At 36.1% G+C, this 22,889-nt stretch overlaps 1 protein-coding gene across 6 annotated transcripts in view; it reads right to left on the bottom strand.

Annotated features, from left to right (window-relative positions):
* Positions 1 to 22,889, bottom strand: part of N4BP2L2 (NEDD4 binding protein 2 like 2) — an 80,956-nt gene that overhangs the window by 46,104 nt on the left and 11,963 nt on the right. For 3 of the 6 annotated variants that reach the window (XR_009005868.1, XM_057532632.1, XM_057532634.1), the window contains exons 4-7: positions 22,269 to 22,357; positions 21,808 to 21,884; positions 19,015 to 19,158; positions 16,505 to 16,606 (exon numbers count right to left, since the gene is read on the bottom strand). Coding sequence is in view for 4 of the 6 variants with exons in the window: in XM_057532632.1 (XP_057388615.1) it covers positions 16,505 to 16,606; positions 19,015 to 19,158; positions 21,808 to 21,884; positions 22,269 to 22,357 (412 nt within the window). In the remaining 2 variants the exon portion in view is untranslated. Of the gene's footprint in view, positions 1 to 7,208; positions 9,622 to 16,504; positions 16,607 to 19,014; positions 19,159 to 21,807; positions 21,885 to 22,268; positions 22,358 to 22,889 lie in introns of those variants that run through there. The other 3 variants (XR_009005869.1, XM_057532633.1, XM_028161737.2) reach the window with 3 other exon arrangements.

Raw genomic sequence — 22,889 nt, 5'->3', positions numbered from 1 at the left:
GATGTCCCGTAAATCCCTTTTAGCCCTAAAAACCCATTTTTAAAAACATGTTAAATATTCTGCCAATAATATGTATAATGTTTGTTATTTTTTGCAGAATCCACAGTATACCATAAATAGCATCTCATTAATATTCACAGTATTCATGAGAAAACAAAAAGACATTTATCTTTATATGTAATATTTGAGTCATTAACTGGGACAGCAACTTGTAAAGGGTCACAAAACTGTAGTATGAGGGACTTTCCTGGCAGTCCAGTGGTTAAGACTCTGTGCTTCCACTGGAGGGTGCGAGGGTTCGATCCCTGGTCGGGGAACTAAGATCCCACATGCCTTGGGGTTCAGCCAAAACGAAACAAAACAAAACTGTAGTATGAAAACAATGATTCTAATTTCTTGATAGTGACTATAGTATTCTATTCACTACACTATCTTTGTAGCTGTTTTGTTATACTTAGAAGCAATGTGTTTTAACCCTTCTCACACCCAGTCAGCCATCTCTAATGTACTCAAACCTACCCTGCTCAATTTCTTACTGCTTGAAGTCTCCACAGCATTCTCCTTCTCCTTTGATCCTACCAGAATAATTATCAGTGATACTTTCTCATCTGTTTCCTACATACATATCTTAGATTTCCAGGTACAGTATTTGTCTCATTTTCTGCATAATTTCTATTAATTTTCTATATAAATGTCAACTACATACAGAAAGATGTGTCACACCATCTCTACATTCATCAATATAAAGGCTTGGAGCTTGTACCTTTGTACATATACATACCCAACACTTCAAAGTATCAAGTAGTTGAAAAGGATGCCAGAGATTCTATGTACTGTGTGCTATGATGGTTTTGGAACTTCCTCTCTCTGTGGCTTTTCTCACATTCCCTTCTAGGACTCCCAAGCTCTTCAGCGTTGGAAACAATGAATGAAATTGGTCTTCCAAGTTCTCCAAAGACGTTGGCTTGAACACTCCTTCTGCATTTTTCCACTCCTGGCTTCCTTGAGAAGAATATCCTGCCTTAGCTGTGGTCTATCACTAACCTGTCTGACCAGAACCTCAACCAAATCTATTTGCTCTCACCCCCCCGCACAAATTTTCAGACTTGTCCCTAAAATGGGCAGCCACAGAGACACATCTACCACTAATTCAACATGTACAAGTGAGAGGCCACACTCTACTCCTTGTATCCAGGAAAGTGGGGGTGAGGGTGCAAATTCTAGTCTCTAACCAATGCCAGCAAATAGCAGAGGGGAGAAAAGTGCTACTGACCTAACACTTGGTACTCTTGTTTCACAGTCTGAGACTTTACCTATCCCAGAGAAGAATTAAAGGAAAACTGGAGAAACCGCACAATTTCCTTATACTTGTAAAAATTGCCATGAGTCTCAGACCTCAAAGGGCTAAAGTAATCAGTCAGTGTGCTTCTGTGGCCACACAGTTTGTTAAAATACTTAAATTCTTCTGCGTCATTTAGCATATAGTACCCTGAGCTCCCTCCTAATTCACAGTCCAACCCCTTCTCCAGACCCTCCCCGCCACCTCCCACTGACCATCAAGTAACAGGTTAAGGACTTGGCACCCAAAAGGACCCACAGGTTTCCTCTCTAGCACAGTAACCAGTCTCAATTATGACTGGTTGGTGCACATGCAATTAACTCCCTCAAAATCGTGCCTTTTGAACATTGCCATTGGCTCTCTTCAGGGACTCCTAAGGGCTAGCCTGTGCTTTTCCTGCCTTTCCTACCCCTGGGAAACTCAAATGGGTCTTGACAAGGAACAGACCTGCCATTAGCCACCTCAGCAATCAGCCAGCCAGCTCCTGTTCCTTCATGTCCCCTCTGCCAGAGCTGCCCTGGAACACAGTGGGAGATGAGCTATCAGTGGTAGTGGCAATGACACCCCAGCAAGCAAACATCTGGTGGGGCCCTTCTGAGCCCTTGATCAAAAGGCTGCGACCACTCACCATCGATTCCCCAGAGTTGCCCTCATCTGGTTACTTGTGGGAACTGCAGCTTCTCCAGGGTTTTGACTGAGACAACTAGGAAGACAGCAATGTGCCAGCTAGCCGACTGGCGCACCACACCAACTATTACATAATTTGCACGTTACCCCTGCAAAAAGGGGTATGCCGCCAGGCTACCTCTGCTTTTTGACCACCTTTCTGACATACCTGAGACTGAGCCCCGGTGAGGAAGACAAAGACACCTGTTGACTGTGCCAAGGGATGGGTCTGACATGCCACTAAATTCCTCAAATTCTGACTGCACATTCAAGAGCCGTTCTGCAATGACCTCTCGCCTCAGAGTGTATTTCCAAGGACAACAACTCTTGAATTTATTAGCTACCTTAAGAATATGGGTTCTAACCTGATAGTGCCTTCTCACTCCTCTTGCCCAAGACTTGGACAGGCCAGCCCAACTTAAAGTAGGCAGGGTTAAGTAAGGGTGTGGTGAGGAGCCCATACAAATTGAAGTGGACTCGTGCTTATTACAGACAAACAAGCCCTTTTTTAATCAAGAAAAAAAAAGCTTGACTAAATAACATACTGGGTGATCTTACATCCCTGTCGGATGGGTGTATTCACTTCCAGAGTGCAGTTCAGGTCTTCCACAATACAGAAAGAAAAACACAACATGAGTTGAGGAGAACCCCTATTTTTCCCTGATAAATACTGGTGCTTTTAGTAGGGGAACAAAAAGAAAAACAGGAAAACTGCCTCTACCAGAACAAGGGTAGCTTCATGCACTAACGTTGCAGAAGGGCTAACCATTCCACTCATCTTTCATTTTAGTCAATTCAGAGAGGCTCCCTTGCTCCAAAGTTTTTAGTTTCTTACAACCTATATATCGGACAGCTAAAATGACCCAGCCGATTCTGTCACATGATCTGGAAAACCAGGCAATAACAAAGCTCACTCTACCCTGAGAGATGTTCCACCCAATCTTTGTAACCTTCTGGTCACCACTGAAAGCAAAACAAATAATCAAATTCTATAAATCAAGAGATGGTTAAACATAAGCTACACTTGACCAACACCAGGGCCACTCCAGAGTGACTCCCAAAGAGCAGAATGCTGGGGGGAGAAACGGAGGAGACTACACTAGAGTGGACAGGGGCGCTTACCACTAGAGTAAGACCCACCAGTAAGCTTTATGCCTCTGCCTAACTGCTGTCCAGTTAGGCCACCTTCAGGTCACTATTCAACAAACACCACAAAATGTTTGATGGCCTTCCAACTAACTGGTAATGTCTGATGTCCACAGATGTTTCCTTCCTTCTATTACTACTCTCATTGTCAAGACTGTTCCATTTCAAACAGTGCTACTCAGAAGGGTTATCCATACGGATTCCAGTCCATGAGTGGTTTGCAACCAGTCTGCAACGAGAGTACAGAAACTAAGTAACTTTTACAGGAATCTGAGAATAATTTTTCTATCTGTTGAATTTAATTATAAAATATTTGACTTAAATTTTTTCTAGTAATTTCACTTTTTTATTATACGTTACTAAAGTATCAGACTGCAGCGCATTGGAAAATTTTTAAAAACTCATCTTTCACCACAAACAGTTTGAAAAACACCTATTAAAACAAATATAACTACGTCATACTTCTGCTAAAATCTCTTCGGGGATCCCCATTGTCTTCAAGATAAAGTCTTAGTTCATTAACATTGTGTTTTCAGAGTCTCCTGGGCCCTTCTCTAGAGTAGAGCTTCCTAACTAGTATGCTTGGCAACGCCTCTAACAGGTGACAGATTAAGACTACTAAATGGAGCCTGTGGCAGGTGGAGTTACTGAGCCCCAGCCCACCTAAAACAATGCCTGGCACATAGTAAGCACTCATGAAACACTGCTGAATGAATAAATACATGCATGAATAAATCCATTACTGTTTCCTGCCTCTGGGACTTTGACCCTTCAGTTACTACTGCCTACAAGCCTTTTCCCCATACTATTTCTCCTCTACTAAATCCCACTTTTCCCTGAACCTCGTCCTCCACATTTCACTTACTGACTACCAATCTAGTAAATGAACGGTGGAAAAGTAACACCACTGCTACACATTCATGCAGAAAACATTTTACTGCCCCTTCTCACTACTGGTTCATATTTCTCAACCACATTCCTCCAATCAGAAAACATCATTCCATTCCTAGTAACTACAGCTTACACCTGCTATTTTCTCACTGCACTGAGTACTTCTACTATGTATCTGTGTAGATTGTCCCAAGTCAAGATACAGCTGATGTCCTTAGGAAGAACATAAATCATTCTGATATACACTAGGCAAGACAATTCAGAGAAAAAGCCCTATTTATTTTCCATGCTTTCCATGTTCTCATGATTGCCAAATGCTAGAAGACTTCTTCATGGGCCTATTCAAATCAATACTATCAAGTCTCAATTCCAATTTATACCGATCAGGTATTTCACACTGTTCTTGGCCTCCAAGAACTCCAGTCCTCTACTTTATACTTTGGCCAAGCCCTGACAACCTAAGATAAAGAGTCATAGTAAATTGTGGGAATCTTCCCAAGCCTACTCTCTCCCCTCCCAATCCCGACCTCCCGCCTCCACCTCTACACCTTTCAAGAACAATCAAGATAAAACTTTTGTTCAAGGTAGGAAAGGCAAACAGGAAGCTTTTAGTACAATACTGTACCTTAAAATCAGTCCATCCCCCACCAAGAAATGATACAGTGTAACAACCAGTAAACCAAGCCTCTAGCATTTCCATACCACTCATGGCAATGGCCTAGTATCATCCCTGTATGTACCCAACCTTATTTACTCAGGTCCATTTCAGATCCTGGCCCCCGACTCTTTTTGCCTCCCAGTTTACTATGTTCTTTTATATTTGTTGACTGAATATATTGTTTCCTCAGCAGAATCTCTGGTGTTTTCTGAGACTTTTAGTTAAGACCTTCTATGGCTCTTTTTAACCTCCCTGGGCAAGATGCTCACCTGAATTTCTGTCCTGGAGACCTACTATGGGCTCTGTGCCTTCAGCAGGTCTAAAGCAGCTCCTGTAAGGGGAGAATTCTTATGACCAAACACCATTTCTTGAACCTTCCACATTATTTCCACACCACAGCAATTTATCAACACCTTATTTAGAAAGTCTCAACAGCCAATTATTTAAACAATTAAAACCTGATTAGCTGCTTTTTCTTCTGATTTCCTTTCTCCACTGACTGCTATCTATACTGCCTCCAGAGAACTTCATTCTTCTATAGTTAAGTTGTTTCTAAATATAATAATTTCTTCTATGTCACTGTAAGAGTACAAAATAATCTAAGAAGTGATTCAAGAAGAATGTTATTAAAAATTTAGAATACTATCATTTAAAATAATAAACAGGGCTTCCCTGGTGGCGCAGTGGTTAAGAATCCGCCTGTCAATGCAGGGGACATTGGTTCGGGCCGGGTTCGGGCCCTGGTCCGGGAAGATCCCACATGCCCTGGAGCAAATAAGCCCGTGCGCCACAACTACTGAGCCTGCGTTCTAGAGCCCACGAGCTACAACTACTGAAGCCCACGCACCTAGCGCCCATGCTCCGCAACAAGAGAAGCCACCGCAATGAGAAGCCCGCGCACTGCAACGAACAGTATCCCCCGCTCACCGCAACTAGAGAAAGCCTGCGTGCAGCAACAAAGACCCAATACAGCCAAAAATAAATAAATAAAATAAATTTATTAAAATAAAATAATAAACAGATGAGACACTAGTAATTACACTTTAAAATATTACAAACTACTTCTCTGACCCTCCACCATATGCCTTCTTCCCCTTTTTCTACTGAATCTTGTGACAACTGTCACTTCCCTTACTACAAAAATAGAAAGCTGACATCCACTCAAACTGATGTTCCTATGTTGAATGACTCATTTCATAGAAGCCTAGGGTGCAATTAACTAACAGTGTCACATAACTACAGGTAAGCTGATATCACACTGTCACATGAACATTACATAGAAGGTCATGATGAAAAACAAGAGGAAAAATGTTTTCATGAAAACCAAGAGTGGTGGTGAAAGGCTCCTTACTTTTATTACACCTGACATTAAAACAAAACAAAACAAAACAAAAACAAAAAAAAGTTTTTTCTTTTAAAGAAATGGGTTCGTGTGGTCTGCTCTGTGAAACTAATCATACCAAATTTGTCAGTAAAAATGTGAATATCAAATTGACTTGATTATACCAACAGCCCATACCACACAGGCGAAAAAAGTGCCAGTATTCATGACAAGAAAGCACATGCATTATCACAAATTGTTTTGAGTTATTACACAGCTTAATTCCTGACTGCTTATGCTAATTAGGAATATGAGTATCTTTGATAAATAACCAAAAAATCAAACTTTATCCTTCTAGATCTCTCCTAGCATTTCTAACTAGTATAAAAATCAACCAGTTGGTGTTTCCTTCTCTGCCCATCCCTAGTGTATAAAGAGGTGAAATCATCAAAAGGCAGACAAAATAACAGAATTTCAAGGCTAACACATGAGTTACTTCAGCTGAAATTCTAACATACTCAGCTCATTTAATCCATCCAATAACCCTGTTACAGGTTGAGAAGGTATTCTCATTTAATTACAGGGAAAAGTTTCAGAAAATTAAGTGACTTGCCCAAGTCGCAGTCAGAACTACAACTTTTCTTCAAATTCTGGAATTTAAAATTCTGTGCTCTAGGGACTTCCCTGGTGGCGCAGTGGATAAGACTCTGCACTCCAGTGCAGGGGGCCCGGGTTCGATCCCTGGTCAGGGAACTAGATCCCACATGCATGCCGTAACTAAGAGTTCGTGTGCCACAACTAAGGAGCCCACCTGCTGGAACCAAGACCCGGTGCAACCAAAAAATAATAATAAAATAACACTCTGTGCTCTACTAAAAGTGGTTTCTGCTCTTCATGACAATCTGAGGTACCTCGAAGGTATAGTCTGAAACACGGAACTCGGTTGCGCTGTGAACAACTCACAGTGTCAGGCGACCCACTATACATTTCTTAATGAAACACATTCCATTTTCAGAGAGTTTTGAATTAAATTAAAAATTAAGAACCACTGATCCAGTCAAATGCCCTCATTTTACACATAAAGGAACTGCAGAAGAGAGAAGGAAATGGCTCACAAGTCCCTCTCAACTAGCTAGTATAATAGCTGTGTATTAGTTTGCTAGGGCTGTGACAAAGTACAGACTGGGTGGCTTAAACAACAGTTTATTTTCTCACAATTCTAGAAGTCTGAGGTCAAGGTGTCTGCAGGGTTGGTTTCTTCTAAGGCCTCTCTCCTTGGCTGGTAGATGATCTTCTTCCGCCAGTGTCTTCATAGGTCTTCCCTTTGTGTATGTCTGTGTCCTAATCTTCTCTTCTTATAAGGACACCAGTCATATCGGATTAGAGCCCATCCATATGATCTTAATTACCTCTTTAAAGGTGCTATCTTCAAATACAGTTACATTCTGAGGTACTGAGGGTTAGGACCTCAACATATGAATTTTGAGGGGACATAATTCAGCCCATTAACACTCCACTCTCCTGCGCCCCCCAATTAATGTCCTTCTTACATGCAAAATACATTCACCCCATGCCAACAGCCCGCAAAGTCTTAACCCATTCTAGCATCAAGTCCAAAAATCTTATCTAAATACCATTTAAACCAGGTATGGGTGAACTTGAGATATGATTCATCCTGAGGCAAAATTCCTCTCCAGCTGTGAACCTGTGACTCTAGACAACTTACCTGCTTTCAAAATATAATGGTGGGGCAGGCATTCCCATTCCAAAAGGGAAAAATCAGAAAGAAGGGATGATGGGTCCCAAGCAAGTCTACAATAAGGCAAATTCCATTAGATTTTAAGGCTGAAGAATAATCTTTAATAATAAAGAATAATCTTTGGCTCCATGCTGTGTTCTCTGGGCCCACTGGGCTAGAGGCCCTGCCTTCCAGGCTGACCAACGTGGTAGCCCCACCCCCTCAGGCTTGGGGCTCTGATCCCATGGTGGCAATGGCAACCCTGCCCACCTCTGAACTGCCTTCAGGGTCCTTCTACTCTTTTCTTGGAGGACAACGTATGCTCACAGACAGATCACCACAGATAGCTCTAGTGACTTGTCTTGTAGAATCTCAGAAGTCTGACAGCCTTCCTTCATTTCATCCTGTCCTGTCTCTTTCAGTCCAAGCTGGCAGTGTTTCTGCTGCCATATCCCCATCTCTGGTCTTGCTGAGTTAGCTTAATGAATCCATAAGTCACATGCCCATGCTCCCTTTAGCAAATGGTTGTCTAGCAACTGCCTTGATGTTGTCTCCAGAACACACTTTCTAATTTTTTGCAACATGCATAGGCTGAGAACTGCCAAATCTTCAAGTTTCTGGTTCCATTTTGCTTAACAATTCTTTCTTCAATTCTCTCTGTCCTCTTGCATTTTACTATAAGCAGCAAGGAGAAACCAGGCCATGCCTTTAACACTTTACCTAGAAATCTCAGTTAAATATCCAAATTTATCACTTACCAGTTCTATTTTCCACAAACCTCTGAAACACAATTTAGCCAAGTTTTTTGCCACTTTATGACTGCCTTCCCTCCAGTTTCCAATAACATGCTCCACATTTCCATCTGAGACCTTACCAGAAGCACCCTTTTCATATTTCTACCAACACTCTGTTCATGATCATATATGTCTATCTCTAAAGTGACAGAAGCCTTCTTGACCGCCCCAGAACCCTCACCAGCATCACCTTTAACGTCCATATTTCTACCTACAATCGCTGAAGGCAACCTTGGCTTTTTCTAACATGAAGCTCAAATCTCTTCCAGCCTCTACCATACCCAGTTCTAAAGCCACTTCTTCACTTTTAGGTATTTGTTAGAGTAGCATCCCACTTCCCAGTACCAAAATCTGTGTTAGTTTGCCAAAGCTACAAAGTATCACAGTCTGGGTGGCTTAAACAACAGAAATTAACTTTCTCACAATTCTGGAGGTTAGAAGTCCAAGATCAAGATGTCAGCAGGGTAGGTTTCTTCAAAAGCCTCTCTCCTTGGCTTGTAGATGGCTGTCTTCATCCAGTGTTGTCAAAAGGTCTTCCCTTTCTGTGTCTGTGTCCTAATCACCTCTTCTTGTTAGGACACCATCATATTGGGTTAGGGTTCAATCACATGACCTCATTTTACGTTAATTACCTCTTTAAAGGTCCTATATCCTAACAATAGTCATATCATAAATACTGGGGGTTAGGATTTCAACACATGAAATTTTGAGGGAACACAATTCAGCCCAGAACAAGCTGAGACTACCCATATTCACTTGTTGTATGAATACTGAATACTGCTTTTTCATTGTGCTGATGACCATATAATGGTAACAACCTGACACATGGTGCTTAAAAATGAAGGGAGGGGAAATAATCATACACTCGTACAAGTTAATAAAGAAAAAGTACATGAAAGCATATAATATGTATTTTGGACCTCACCAAGCCTGCTATGTCCAAAAATTTGGGCTTCCTTGAAGAGCTCAAATCTGAAGGATGAGTATGGAAGGGGTGTGTACACACAGAACTTTCCAGGAAGAAGGAACAAATAGCGCATTCAAGGAACTGAGAGGTGGCCAGTAAGGCTGGAAAACAGAAAGTAGGAAGAGTTAACAAAACATGAGGTTAGATAGTAAAGAAGGGGCCACATCAACCACATTATGGTTTTTGGTCTTTATTCTAACAGCAATGGGAAGCACCTGAAAGGTTTTATGCATGATCACACTTTCCTTTTACAAAGATCACTCTGGAAAGGAGGGGGTACTGAGGGCTTCTAATTTGCTGGTAATGTTCTACTTCTTGAGCAGGATTCTGGTTACATGGATATGTTCACTTCATGAGTATTTGTTGAGCTATATACTTATAATTTAAGCACTCTTTAATATGTACATTATACTTCAGTCTTGTTAGATTGTGGAGAAAAAGGGCTAGAACAGAGCAAGTACTGATGTGGGGACCCCAGTCTCAGGAAGAGATGATAATTCAAACTAGAAAGATGGCAGTCAAAAATGGAGAGATTCAAGATATAATTAAGTGGCAAAATTCAAAGACCCCAGTTGATGGACAATATGAAGGGGGAAAGGAGGCATCAAAGAAGACTCTCAAGTCTCTGGTGTGCAAAAATAGATAGATGGTAGATCCATTTGCTATGCAAAAAAAAATCCTGGAGTTCCATAGATGGGAGAGAAGATCACAGGTTCAACTTTTCAGGCTTAAAAGTAGAAAAGTCAGGTAGGCAGTTAAGTATATAGGCTGGAGAGCAGAGGACAGGTTTAAGAAGAAAACACATTTGGGGAGTAATATTGTTAACAGAAGCAATGGGTATAAAATCATTCAGCCCATATTTTTTAGCTCCTACAGTATTACAGGCACTGCTTTAGGTTCTGTGGATAGACCTAAGAACAAAATAAACAGGTTCTCATGGAATTTATATTCTAGTTCAAAAGACTCCCAACAAATCAGTATTAAATAAGATAACTTCAACTACTAATAGCTACTATGACGAAAACAAAACAGGACAATGTAACAGAGTGACAGGGGTGGGGTTCCTTTATTTTAGATTGGAATAGTCAGGGAAGGTTCTCTGTGGAAGTGACATGTGAAGCGAGACCTGAATGTTGAGAACTATGCTAGGCATAGGAAGAACAGAAAAAATAGAGCAAAAAAAAACAGCTAGCACTTAAAGCAAGAACAAGCTTAGCATATCTGAAGAACAGACAAAAAGCCCAGTATAGATGAAATGTAGTAAATGAAGAGGAGAGTGGTACAAGACAGGGTCAGGGAAGAAGCCAAGGGCCAGATCACGTAGAGTTTAATTAAGCAGGGAGGGAGGTAATTTTTTTTTTTTTTAATAAATTTGTTTATTTATTTTTTGGCTGCGTGGGGTCTTCGTTGCTGTGCGCGGGCTTTCTCTAGTTGCGGCGAGCGGGGTCTGCTCTTAGTTGCAGTGCAAGGGCTTCTCAATGCAGTGGCTTCTCTTGTTGCAGAGCACAGGCTCTAGGCGCGTGGGCTTCAGTAGTTGTGGCACGTAGGCTCAGCAGTTGTGGCTCGCGGGCTCTAGAGCACAGGCTCAGTACTTGTGGCACACAGGCTTAGTTGCTCCACAGCATGTGGGATCTTCCCGGACCAGGGCTCGAACCCGTGTCCCCTGCGTTGGCAGGTGGATTCTTAACCACTGCACCACCAGGGAAGTCCCTGGGAGGGATGTAATTTATGGTAAAAAAAAAAATTTTTTTTAATTATAGCTTTCTCTAGTTATTCTGTGGATAAAATTATAGGGTGGCAAAGATAAAAGTGGGGAGACTACTACGTCCAAGTGAGAAATGATGAAATCTCATGGGGAAAGTTAAGAGTAAGAATAGAAGTATTAAAGCAAAAAATAAGAACATAAGCTCTAAATGACCCTAAAAGAAATAGAAAATCAAAAGTCTCAAGGTTGCTTTACTTATCTGTATTCTAGTATTTAATTTTTGGATCATAAACAACAATTCTAAGGACTACTAGTGAGGTTCAAAAACCTCGAACAAGTCTCTGATGGTGTTAGCTACAACAAGTTAAATGGATGAGCCTTCCTCTCTGCCTGGACACTCTCTCTCCTAGCAAGTATCAAACACAACTAATTCACACTCTATATTTCCATGTTTCCTAAATTACAAACTGCCCTATAAAGTTGCTCTATTTAGATGAATGGGTCCTTAATTTCAAAAGGTTGTTGACTACTCTCAGAAGACTAGGACTAATATTCAACAAATATTTACTGACTCATTAAAGGACAAAGCTCCAAAGACAAGACAAGGAAGACCATGCTTTCATGGCCCTTAAGGGTACAAGATAATCTTTCTTAATGTAATACCTGCGCTCTACTAGTCTTTACACAGCAAAGGGAAGATGGGGAGGGAGAAATATCACTTTTGAGACCACTAGTCTTCTAGCTTTAACAATTTCTTTCCTATCATTCCCCAGAATTAAAAAAAAATTTTTTTTCTCACTACTTTTTAATTAATTCAAAATGTCTAGCCCAGGCCTCCTAACACATTTCCTATAAATACTTCAATTTACTTATATTCAAAATGAAATATTTTAACCACATCTTTGCCAGTGCTACATTATACACTATTCCAATAATCTCAATCCCATAATGTACTGCTTTCCAGTTTTGTGAACCAAAATCTATCTTAATCTATTCATGAAACCAATGTTATTTCTTCCCCATTCTAACAAAAATTCCACCTCTGATTTCACATTTAGAAACAATAATGAAAAAAGCCACAAACTAGGAGTTTTAATTTCTCAAGGAATTAAGAAAAACCAAACAAGATCCAGCCCTTCTATTTTTTAAGTTAACTAAAACAAAATAAGGCAAATAGTTAACAGTAAGAATTCTTCATTCTGTACTTAAAGGTTTTCCTTGCAGAATCTAATTAATTCAATATTTTATTTATACAGCAAACTTAAGTAACTGGCTCCTTTACTGTTCTTTAATTTTAGAAAATTAATTTAAACAACATAAAAGAAAAAGGATGCTAATTATTACAAAAGGAAAAAATCCTTAATTCTTCAGAAAATCAGAAAACTGATATAATTTCCATAACAGCTACTGCTAGCACACTTAAGTAATAAGTGGACATTAAAAGAAAAATACATTAAGACCACTTACAAATACTGTTGATCTGTTTAGGAAATACTGCCTCAAAATTAATCATCAAAACAAACAGCTTATATAATTTAACAATCCATTTATTGAATACTACACATTTCCAGTGCTAATTAAAATCAGGAGATATTAAAATAAAAGGTAAACATTAAAGCACAACAGCATATGTAAAACTTCAATTGAAAAGATATTGCTGAAATATAATTATCAATTATCAATGTATATTTTGTAGAAAATGTTTAAACAGTAAATGACATCCTAGCTTTCAATCCTGACTTAAATTAAACATTCTAAATAAATGGCCACTTACAGATTTCTTCACTCAGCTTCACTGGTAAGTCAACATACCTCTAACCCTATAAATTCAAAGGTACCATAAAGATGCACTGAACTCTCCACTGGAATTTCTTTCCTACCTTGAAAAAAAACCCCTTAAATTAATAATAATAACTTAACCAAAGATAACAATGTGGTTTAAAAGATAAAATGGGATATGGTGAGGAATATGTCTGAACTATATTTGAATCCCAGTTACCATGGCTCCCTAGAGATATTATGTTCATAGGATAAATTGCTTGAACTCTGTAAGTTTTTGTTTCCTCTTTATAAAAAATTTGACACTGTACAATTGTTATAAAAAATTAGAAACTGTAATAATCACACTTAGAATAGGGTCTGGCATTGACAGGCATTAACTAAATGGCAGCTACTTAAATAAGTATTATTAAATTAAGGCTTGTTGCTATTAAATTCCTATTCCTCATTGTAGCAGCACTGGAGAAATGAAGAATCACTTGTAAAAGCTGAACTCAAATTAGCTATCAGCTTTCCTTCAAAAGCACTCAGTTCTTTAAGAATGGCAGATTAGAGAATCATGACATAACAGTGAATTCCAAAACAGTGAATTTCCAACTACTATTTATCAACTAGTCTATCAGCATGAGGCTTGAGTACTGGAGAAGAATTTTTTCTCAAATACATACATCCAAGTACTACACCATGTTTATGGGATTCCTAACCAATGAGTAACACTGATAGACTAAAAATCTATATAAATCTTTCCAAGTATTTTCATATCAAAGTTCTACCTATACCACAGGGTCAGGAAACTGCAAAGCTGTGACCTATAAGTTTAACATGATTAAATAAGGTTCATAAGGAAATATGAGTTCAGTGGAACACAGGAGGGAAAAAAGTTATCACCATTTATGACAGTAACTTACCATCCCATCATCTTCATTAAAAATGTTATGAAGTTAACATGAAGATAGCTGAACAGAAAATGCACATAAGAAAAAGAAAACATGTACAGGAAAAGACTGAAAAAAACAAGAAAGCAACATGATTTCTAATACTCTTAAGAAAGAATAAAAAAGACAGAAGAATAAAAGAGGAGAAAGAACCCACAAAACTCTCCCAAATCAAATTTTCTTTCATTTTGATATACTAAAAAACCTGAAGAGTCCAGAATTACAACTGAAGAGACACTAACAAAGCTGTGCGATTATTGTAATTACTAGTTGTAGGGTAAAACTTTAATTTTACATGTCCTATCTGAGAATACAGTTGAAACTGCAAAATAATAATAATAATCCAAATAAAGTGTATTTTAATGGACTGTACTGAACTTGAACACAATTTTAACCATGAATGAACAGATTATTCTTACTTTTTTTCTCTTAGTTACCAATAAAGTTGAGAGGCAAAGAGCCCAATAGGTCATCTCAAAATCTCTCAATCTTCCCATTAATTTACAAACAGTTCAATTAAAAAAACAACATGGAAATATTAACAACTAGACAACACTCCCTGATGAAGTCTTCAGTCATTCACCTGCTTGTTAATGTGATTGTGTCTAGTTCTAAGATTAGGGGTCACAGTATGGCTATGTCCATGCTAGATAAAATAGTCTATTTTCTATATACTTAAGTTTAAGACAGCTTATTGAAGTTAATGGACTCTGTACTGGGAAGTGTATTATAATATGTAATGACTGCAATACTCACAACTGGAATATGACAGGGTTATCATTCAGAGAACAAAATTTGTTAGGAGGAAAGGAAAGAAAAAGATTATTTCTAATTTAAATGACTAAAATAAACTTCTATTAAAGATACCAAAAAGTCAAAACTCTCCAAACACAGTCCTAGCTTCAAAAATTACTCTCTATTTACTCTTGAGGCTCTCTTTTCAGAGTTTCTTTTGCTACTCTTTCCCCTTGTTCCTGTGCATAATTTGACAGCAACAATGTATTAAGAATTTCCATAGGAGATACATTCAAAATTGAGTTTACACACATGGATATTCTATGACAAAAATTATGCCATTCAGTGCAGTCTACATAAAGATATTGAATGTAAAGTATAACCATTCTATTACAAGTTTTCTGATTTTAGTTGCAAAAATCAAAATTATAAACTTTTCAAGGTTTGCTCTGAAATTTACAAACCATGCAAAATTGAAAATTTTTTAGACTTGAGACCTTGGCAATTTGAATCAACTGAATTATTTAAATGCTGCTTAGCAAAGTAAAAAAAAGGAATAAAAAAGACACACAAGACAATCACCAATTACTCCCCCTTCAGAATCTATTTCAACGAACTTAATACTACTTCTTGCTATCCTAAGGATGTTTTAAGGAGAAAATCTGGCATACATACAGGGAAACCAATTGTTTTAATAATACCTTAATTCAAAAAATAAAATAAAAATTGGTATGCCAATCTTATTTAATTGTAAAGAAAGAAAACCATCACCAAAGAAGACACCCATTAATCCCTTAATATAATCTCTCCTTTCGCAAAAATTACAGCAAACAATTGTAATGAGAAAAAATTATTTATCAGTTGTAATCTACAAAATTTAACTCTATAAACAGCTAACTGGATCTGCTGTTCTGCTGCCACCAAATGTTTATTCTGAATGCTCATTGTAACAAAACTAAGTAATACTTTGTTATGATTTCAGACTAAGAGGCATTACTCTATTTATATGGGTTGCAGACAAACACACAAAAACACTCCAGCCCTAATAACTGAATTCTCAGTTATTGCATTCATGTTACAATACTACATAAAACTTCAATAAAGGCTGGTAAACCTATCTGGTCAAGGTATTGGGTTGGCCAAAAAGTTCGTTCGGGTTTTGCTGTAAGCTACCCCAGAAAAATCCGAACGAACTTTTGGGCCAACCCAATACTAATATAATACATGAACAAACGTATTTCTTCAGAGAACACCACCAATTTTCTTTATAAATACTTAAAAAACCAGGCTCAGAAAATCAGACATTTCTACAATAACAAAAACTCAATTATGGTCAAAATAAATATTTTATATCCTTTGAAATCATGAACTCTTTCAAAACTTACCAATATATAAAACTGGAAAATTTCGTAACCTATATTAATTAGGCAAGAGATAAGCAAACTTCAAATAGTTAAATCCACCCTATCATACCACCAAAAAAATACAACCCAATCTTTTGTAAACAATCTTACTTTAAAACAGACATTAAAATATTAAAAAGCTAACATTTTTTTTTCAGAAAGGTGAATACTGAAAGGAAAGATTATCAATTTAAAAAGCAGTATAAAAAGTTCAACTTAATTACCACACAAATATTTTTATTAGCAGTATTATGACATATAGAAAACTATAAATTTACTTATCAAAAAGGAGAAGTTATTTTTCACTTCTCCTATGAAAAAACAAGGCTATGAAAAAACAAGTTATGAAAACCTATGAAAAAACAAGTTAATCTTTCTGATCCAAACTAGAAGCTATCATTATATTCTGTTTAACTAAAATGTTCACCTTAGTTGAATATGATGAGTAATGCCCATTTTATTCTTTGTGATGGAGACCAACTCAGAATGGCAGGTAGCAGCTGGGGGAACTATTCCATTAAGAATATACCTAAATTTAAAAAAAGAATATATCTGAATAGAAGAAAAAATTTTGATGAAAAATCCTTAGTTGGTAAATTTCATATTTTACAGATTTTTAACATCAAGCAATGACTTATAATAGTGATTCTAGTATCTTTTATTGCATATTCATTCCTCTATTCTGTTATTGTTCAAAAATACAAAAAAAATTAGCCACAATGCTTGGGGGAACTTTTAATTTACTTTGTCTTAAAAAAATTAGGGACTTCCCTGGTGATCCACTGGTTAAGACTCCAGGCTTCCAATGCAGGGGGCGCGGGTTCAATCCCTGATCAGGGAACTGAGATCCCACATGCCGCACAGTGCGGCAAAAAAAGAAAAAAAAAAAAGTCTTCCAGAATGTTAATTTCCCTGCCTCAATAAGCATTTATAATTTTTAAAAATAACCAGCAACGATTAACGATCTCTGCATGATTATTTACTACTCAGAAGTACTAGGATATAAGTGGAATCTGTAATAAAATCTGGAATTTTAGACTTACTATCATGAACATGTTTCCTCATAATTTGCATCTTCCAAAGGCAATTCTCTACATCCTCGAAATAAACTGGCTACTGTTCAAATACTATAGATTTACAGTACTATTATTTCTGAGTAAAGTTTTATAAGGACAAAGGGAAAGGGACACACAGTATATACCTACCAGTTGTTTCACCTGTGCCAAAATTAAATCCTTTACTATTTCAAAATGTCAATTTACATAATAAAATGCTGGGAAAAGTTAAGCCCAAATACTAAGAAGTACTACTCTGAAACAAAAAAATATATGAAAATAGTGAATAATGGAAATGTGTGTATGTATTGATATAAATAAATACATATACATTGACACACAAACATGAGTTAGCATATTCCTACTACATCATATTTAGTTAGGATGAACAAATATACACAAACATACGTATGTGTTACACAAAATAAAGCATGGTAATACCCATTTAAATGTAAACAGCACTGTTAGTACAAATAAATAGAAATCATATTCTTATCTCACTAAAGGTAATGCAATAAAGACCTTGTTGAGTACTAATATTTAGCTTTGATTCTTGCAACTTAGTATCACTTAGTAATTTAATATTAGTTAAAAAGTAATATAAAGATGTGAGAGAACATTTACAGCTGAAAAAACACTAAAAGGTTTTAAAACAACATCGGAAGGAAGGTTATGGGATTCACCACTTTGCTCTACACCTGTAACTAACACATCATTGTTAATCAACTACACTCTGACATAAAATAAAAATTAAAGAAAAAAAAAGAAAGACTATGGGATTTGGAATGGGCTGGTTTAGGAGAAAGAAAACTTAAAGGACATAAACTACTATCATGTAAAACATAAAAAAATTTTAAAAGTAGTTGTAATTAGCTCTATTTTTTCCTAAAAATGGATAAATCAAAGTTAGGATGAATTGAAAGATCTCTGAAATGAATCCCATCTCAATTTTAAAATTTTAAGTGATAGAACACAATCTAACAAAAACTATCCAGTGAGATACACAGTTGTCTCTATAGAAAAACTAAAACCTGGAGAAGTAAAATATCCTATGGGACAAATCTTCCTACAACTAATGCTAAGGAACTGTCTAAAATATTTTTTATATTAGAATTACACTGTGTTAATTTAAATAGAGAAAAGTGATATACTATCAAAATAGCCTGAAGAGCTTTTGCAAACTATATAGTGATTGCCCTGTTTATGCATTCCAGAATCAAGGGTATGGGGAGATAGGAGATGGCTTAAGAAGAAGGGTGATGAAGACGTATATTACGGAGAAAACACCCCAGGTGACTGATACACTTACTGTGTGGTATTTGATAGAGAATTTTGTTTTAAATAAGGGATATGCTAGTTATAGCTTAGGAATACTTTTTCACACAGATGAATTTGCAGAAACATAATTTTACCTGTATAATGAATAGAGGAATCAACTAAGGTGCCTATAACAAGTTAGTATTTCTTATATATTTAAGATAGTCAAGGAAAAATACTAAACTTTTATGAAAAGTTGAATTTCGGTATGAACTATAAAACTGTTTGATATTATCTACAAAAGATAAAATTAGTTTAAAATTCAATTATAGAAAAACATTCTGGTTCCTACCCACTCTACTCAGGTATCTTCATAATAAACAAAGGTATTACAACAAAAGATTATAAAAACATTTAAAATACAATTTTATATAATTTTTATTTACACTTTAGAATTTAAACAACTTGCTGGGAACATCTTTTGTGAGGCAATGGAGTCTTTTTTTAAATTTGAAACTACTTAAACTTCAAGACAGGCTCTCTAATTTTTTTTCAAGCTGAAAATAACCAACTAAATGATTATTTGTAACAGACTTCATTATGTCAGCCTAGAGAGCCTCCCCACCTCTGTCTCCCCTGTGAAGGAGGTCTTTGTATGCTTTTGTGTGGCGGTTCCACTGAATTCATTACAATAGAGATGGACATTTGATATTCGTAACGATCCAACATCTGAGCAATCTTCTTTCGAGAAACACCATGTTTATTCCTCCTACCAAAAAAGAAAAGGATTTTAATTCTTTTTTCTTTAGAATGTATAGGCTTAGAGATTAAACTGTTTTAGAGTAACAGAGTACAGATTTTAAATTACATTTTGCAAATAAATACCATAAGATACACCTCACATTAAAAAAAGGCTCAAAAAAAAAAAAAAGGCTCTCAGATTTAAACAATATCTCAAAAAGGCTTAATGATACCATAAATCACAGCAAAATGTTAACTGATTACACCTTCTTCACACAGAACTAACTACTGATTCACTGAACCACTGAGTTAATCTTCCCCTCTTTTTAAACAACAAAGTAAAAAATTATGAGATACTGTTTTGAAAATTATAGAAGAACTGAGTGGGCTTCCAGGACTGACAAAAATCAATATAAAATATATATCACTTTTAAAAGTTATTTTAGCACACTTGCATTATTAAAAAAAATTTATTATTGATACCAAACTATATTATTAGAGATACAACTTATACATATCTCACAAACGTAATGTTGAGTGAAAGAAACTAGATATAATGAATATATACTGTATAATTCTATTTATATAAAGTTTGAGAAAAAATTAAACCATGATGCTAAAGCAAAGGATTAAAAAAAAAAAAAAAAGCTTTAAGGAAAAGCAAGTAAGTAATTACCAGGGAATTACGGAACTGTTACTGGGAAAAGGAACTCAAAGAACTTCTAAAGTGTTGGTAATGCTCTCATGACATGGGTAATGGTTAAATAAACATCTGTTTTATAAGAAATTTGTTAAGCTGCATATTTATATTTTATGTACTTTTCTGTGAGTTTAATTGTGATAACAAAAAGTGGTTTAAAAAGTATTCTTGACCCTCAAAGAAATTTTTACAATGTATTTTACACTTGTAGTTTTCCATAACTTGACTTGGACATGGCAAAACACACAGAACATATTTTATATTTAATGTTATAGTTCTAGATTTACTAAAACTAACTCATTTTTCCAGAAAAAAGACATAAAAGAAATGTTTAGTTTTCAAAACTACTGATGTTTAGGTTAAAGATGAGAAGAGAAACCAAGAGAGAGAAAAAATAGAAGATCGAAAAATAAAAAAGAGAGAAAAAAAGAGAGATCTGAGGTCAAGGTTGAAATTGGCAAAGCTATAGAAATCCACAAGAAGTCAAAATTGATGATTCAATCAATTCTTTACCAAAAAAATCTGTCAAACTATACTAGATATCAGTTAAACTTACTTTATTTTGTAAAGTTAATTTATATTAAGAATTGTAATACATTTCAACAGTCTCAAATGTAAATAAAGCCTAACTGTGTAACAATTTCATTAATTCATTTATTCAGCATAACCCAAATATCTTTAGTTTTTAAACTCTCTCTTCTACCTGAGGTGCAATATACACAGAGGCAGGTAAACAATACCAGATATTAATAATATTTATCAGTTTAACTCTTCATAAATTTGATTTGGCATGCAAGTCAGAAAGGGAAAGAAAGGTAACCAAAGGAATAAAAATTCAAAGGTACAAAAGGAATGAAAGGCAAGGGGCAAGAATTAAATTAGTTGAACACCATACACAGAGTAACAGTTTTAAGCTAGAAGAGGGCAAACTCAGGTGGGAGGAAAATGGTTTTAAAAAGAGAGGTGATGGTCATACAACTCTGTGAATATACTGAAAACCACTGAATTGTACACTTTTAATGGGTAAATTGTAAGGTATGTGAATTACATCTTAAAGTTGTTACCAAAAGGGGGTTGTGTCCCGATGAAAATGAAGAAAGAAAAACGAGTCAGTCAGGAAAACTAGGGGAAAGGGATGAAGGTAAAGACAAATGGAAGAGCAGGGTTGAATGTAATACAAGTCCACAATCTCTCACCACAAATCCTGAAATCTAAAATGCTCTGAAAATTCAGTTTTCTGTTGACTCATGTAGCAGCAAAGTCTAACCACGCCTGTACTCATTTGGCAGCATGATCTACTCAGAAATAACATTAAACAATGTAGAATCTTTCCTTTCTACTTAGACTGACCATTCGTGATCTGCTGCAGAAATATTAAGATGTCTGATTATACCATGCTGCCCCAAACTCTGCTAGGAGTGTTACAATTAGGTATATGCACTATATACTTCCTTTCTAAAATTAAAAAAAAAAAAAAAAAAATCTGAATTCCAAAACACATTGATTCCCAGAATCTTGGGTATGGGATAACGGATCTGTAGCAGTAAAGATGGGAAAAGGGGAGAGATAAAAGCACCAGGTGAAAGGGTGATGGGATCTAAAATGGGAAGGAGATGAAGTTGGAAAGGCAATGCAGAGAAGTGGCCTAGCTAAAAAGCAGAGGGAAAAGTCCTAACTTTTCTCTCAGTTTTCTGCATCTCCATTAGCATTCAACAAATTGGGAAACAATGTAGAAATTCACATAAGAAAAAACAAACACACTGAACAAGGGACACTTAATGAAATTTAACAGTGCAAAGATCCTCAAACACCTTGCATTTAAGTCAATGTTCCTTTTAACAGAAAGTGAGTAGTAGTAGCCCCTATTCACAGGTACCAAAGATATAACAAGCAAAAGCTAGTAAAGAAATTGACCATGTAAAGGAGAAAAAAAAGAAAAAAAAAGATAAGGGATTACAAATTTTTTGAGTGCCTTACTTTTCTAATTCTTCAGGATCAAATTTCCACCAAGTTTCAGGTTCATGAAACTCTACTCTGTATCCTTTTCCTATGGCCTACACAAAAGAAAGGAAGAAAACAAAAACCCAGGGAATATGTCTTAAAGTAAAAAGATGGCAGACAGATATAAATTTCACTTAGACAATACTTCTAAATTTGCTCAACCAAGAAAAGTTTTACTTTTAAAATAATACAGTTTATAAAAATTTTAAGACCACTTAATGGACAAATTCCAATTACCATCCTCAAGTCCAGGCAAAACTAACAAGATAAACATATTGCTTAATAAGCACCATTCCCAATTTTTAAAAAACTAAGCAAATGAACACACCTCTTTAGAGAACAAGGACAAGTATTTTAATAATAAAGGTCAATGTAACCAAAATTTCAGAATATGAAAAAATTGATAATATAAAAACTCTCTCATATCTCATATTTACCATTTCCACATATGGTTTCATTTCCCAAGCTTGTGTATTAGTGTTGTCTATAATAACTGGAGATCTCCCCTGATTGATAGCTTGTTTTGCTGAAATAAAAAATAAATTTAAAAAACAAAAGCAAAAAACAGAACTATTAGATAAAAATACACAAAATAAAATTTAAACATTCATTAAGAAATTTCCTACATCCCTGTACTTAAAACCAAAACTGTGACATCTTTTGAGTTAGAGCCATGAAAATAAAAGGACTCTGCTATATTAAATGGAATAAAGAGACATAAACACATGCAATGTATATTCTCCAGACCAGATGCTGGTTTTGACAAACTACCTGTAAAGGACATTTTGGGGTAAATATTTTGTTGACCTTAACAGCTAATAAAGACTTCAGTCTAGAGCTTTCATTTACAGAAAATGTAGGAACAAGTTACATTTGAATATGGTCTGAGTATGAAAAGAGGAAAACATTTATTGACATGGAAGATGGAGACTGTTAAAAGAAAATGGCAATTTATAAGATAACATGTAAGTCTGATCTCATTTTGGTTAAAATATAAAGGTGTGGGAAGAGTTACTAAGACACCAAAAGTTGTCTTCTATAGGTGGTGGGAATATATG

Source organism: Balaenoptera acutorostrata, chromosome 18 (assembly GCF_949987535.1).
Source record: "Balaenoptera acutorostrata chromosome 18, mBalAcu1.1, whole genome shotgun sequence".
Classification (NCBI taxonomy): domain Eukaryota; kingdom Metazoa; phylum Chordata; class Mammalia; order Artiodactyla; family Balaenopteridae; genus Balaenoptera; species Balaenoptera acutorostrata.
This window is presented reverse-complemented; position numbering and strand designations above follow the sequence as displayed.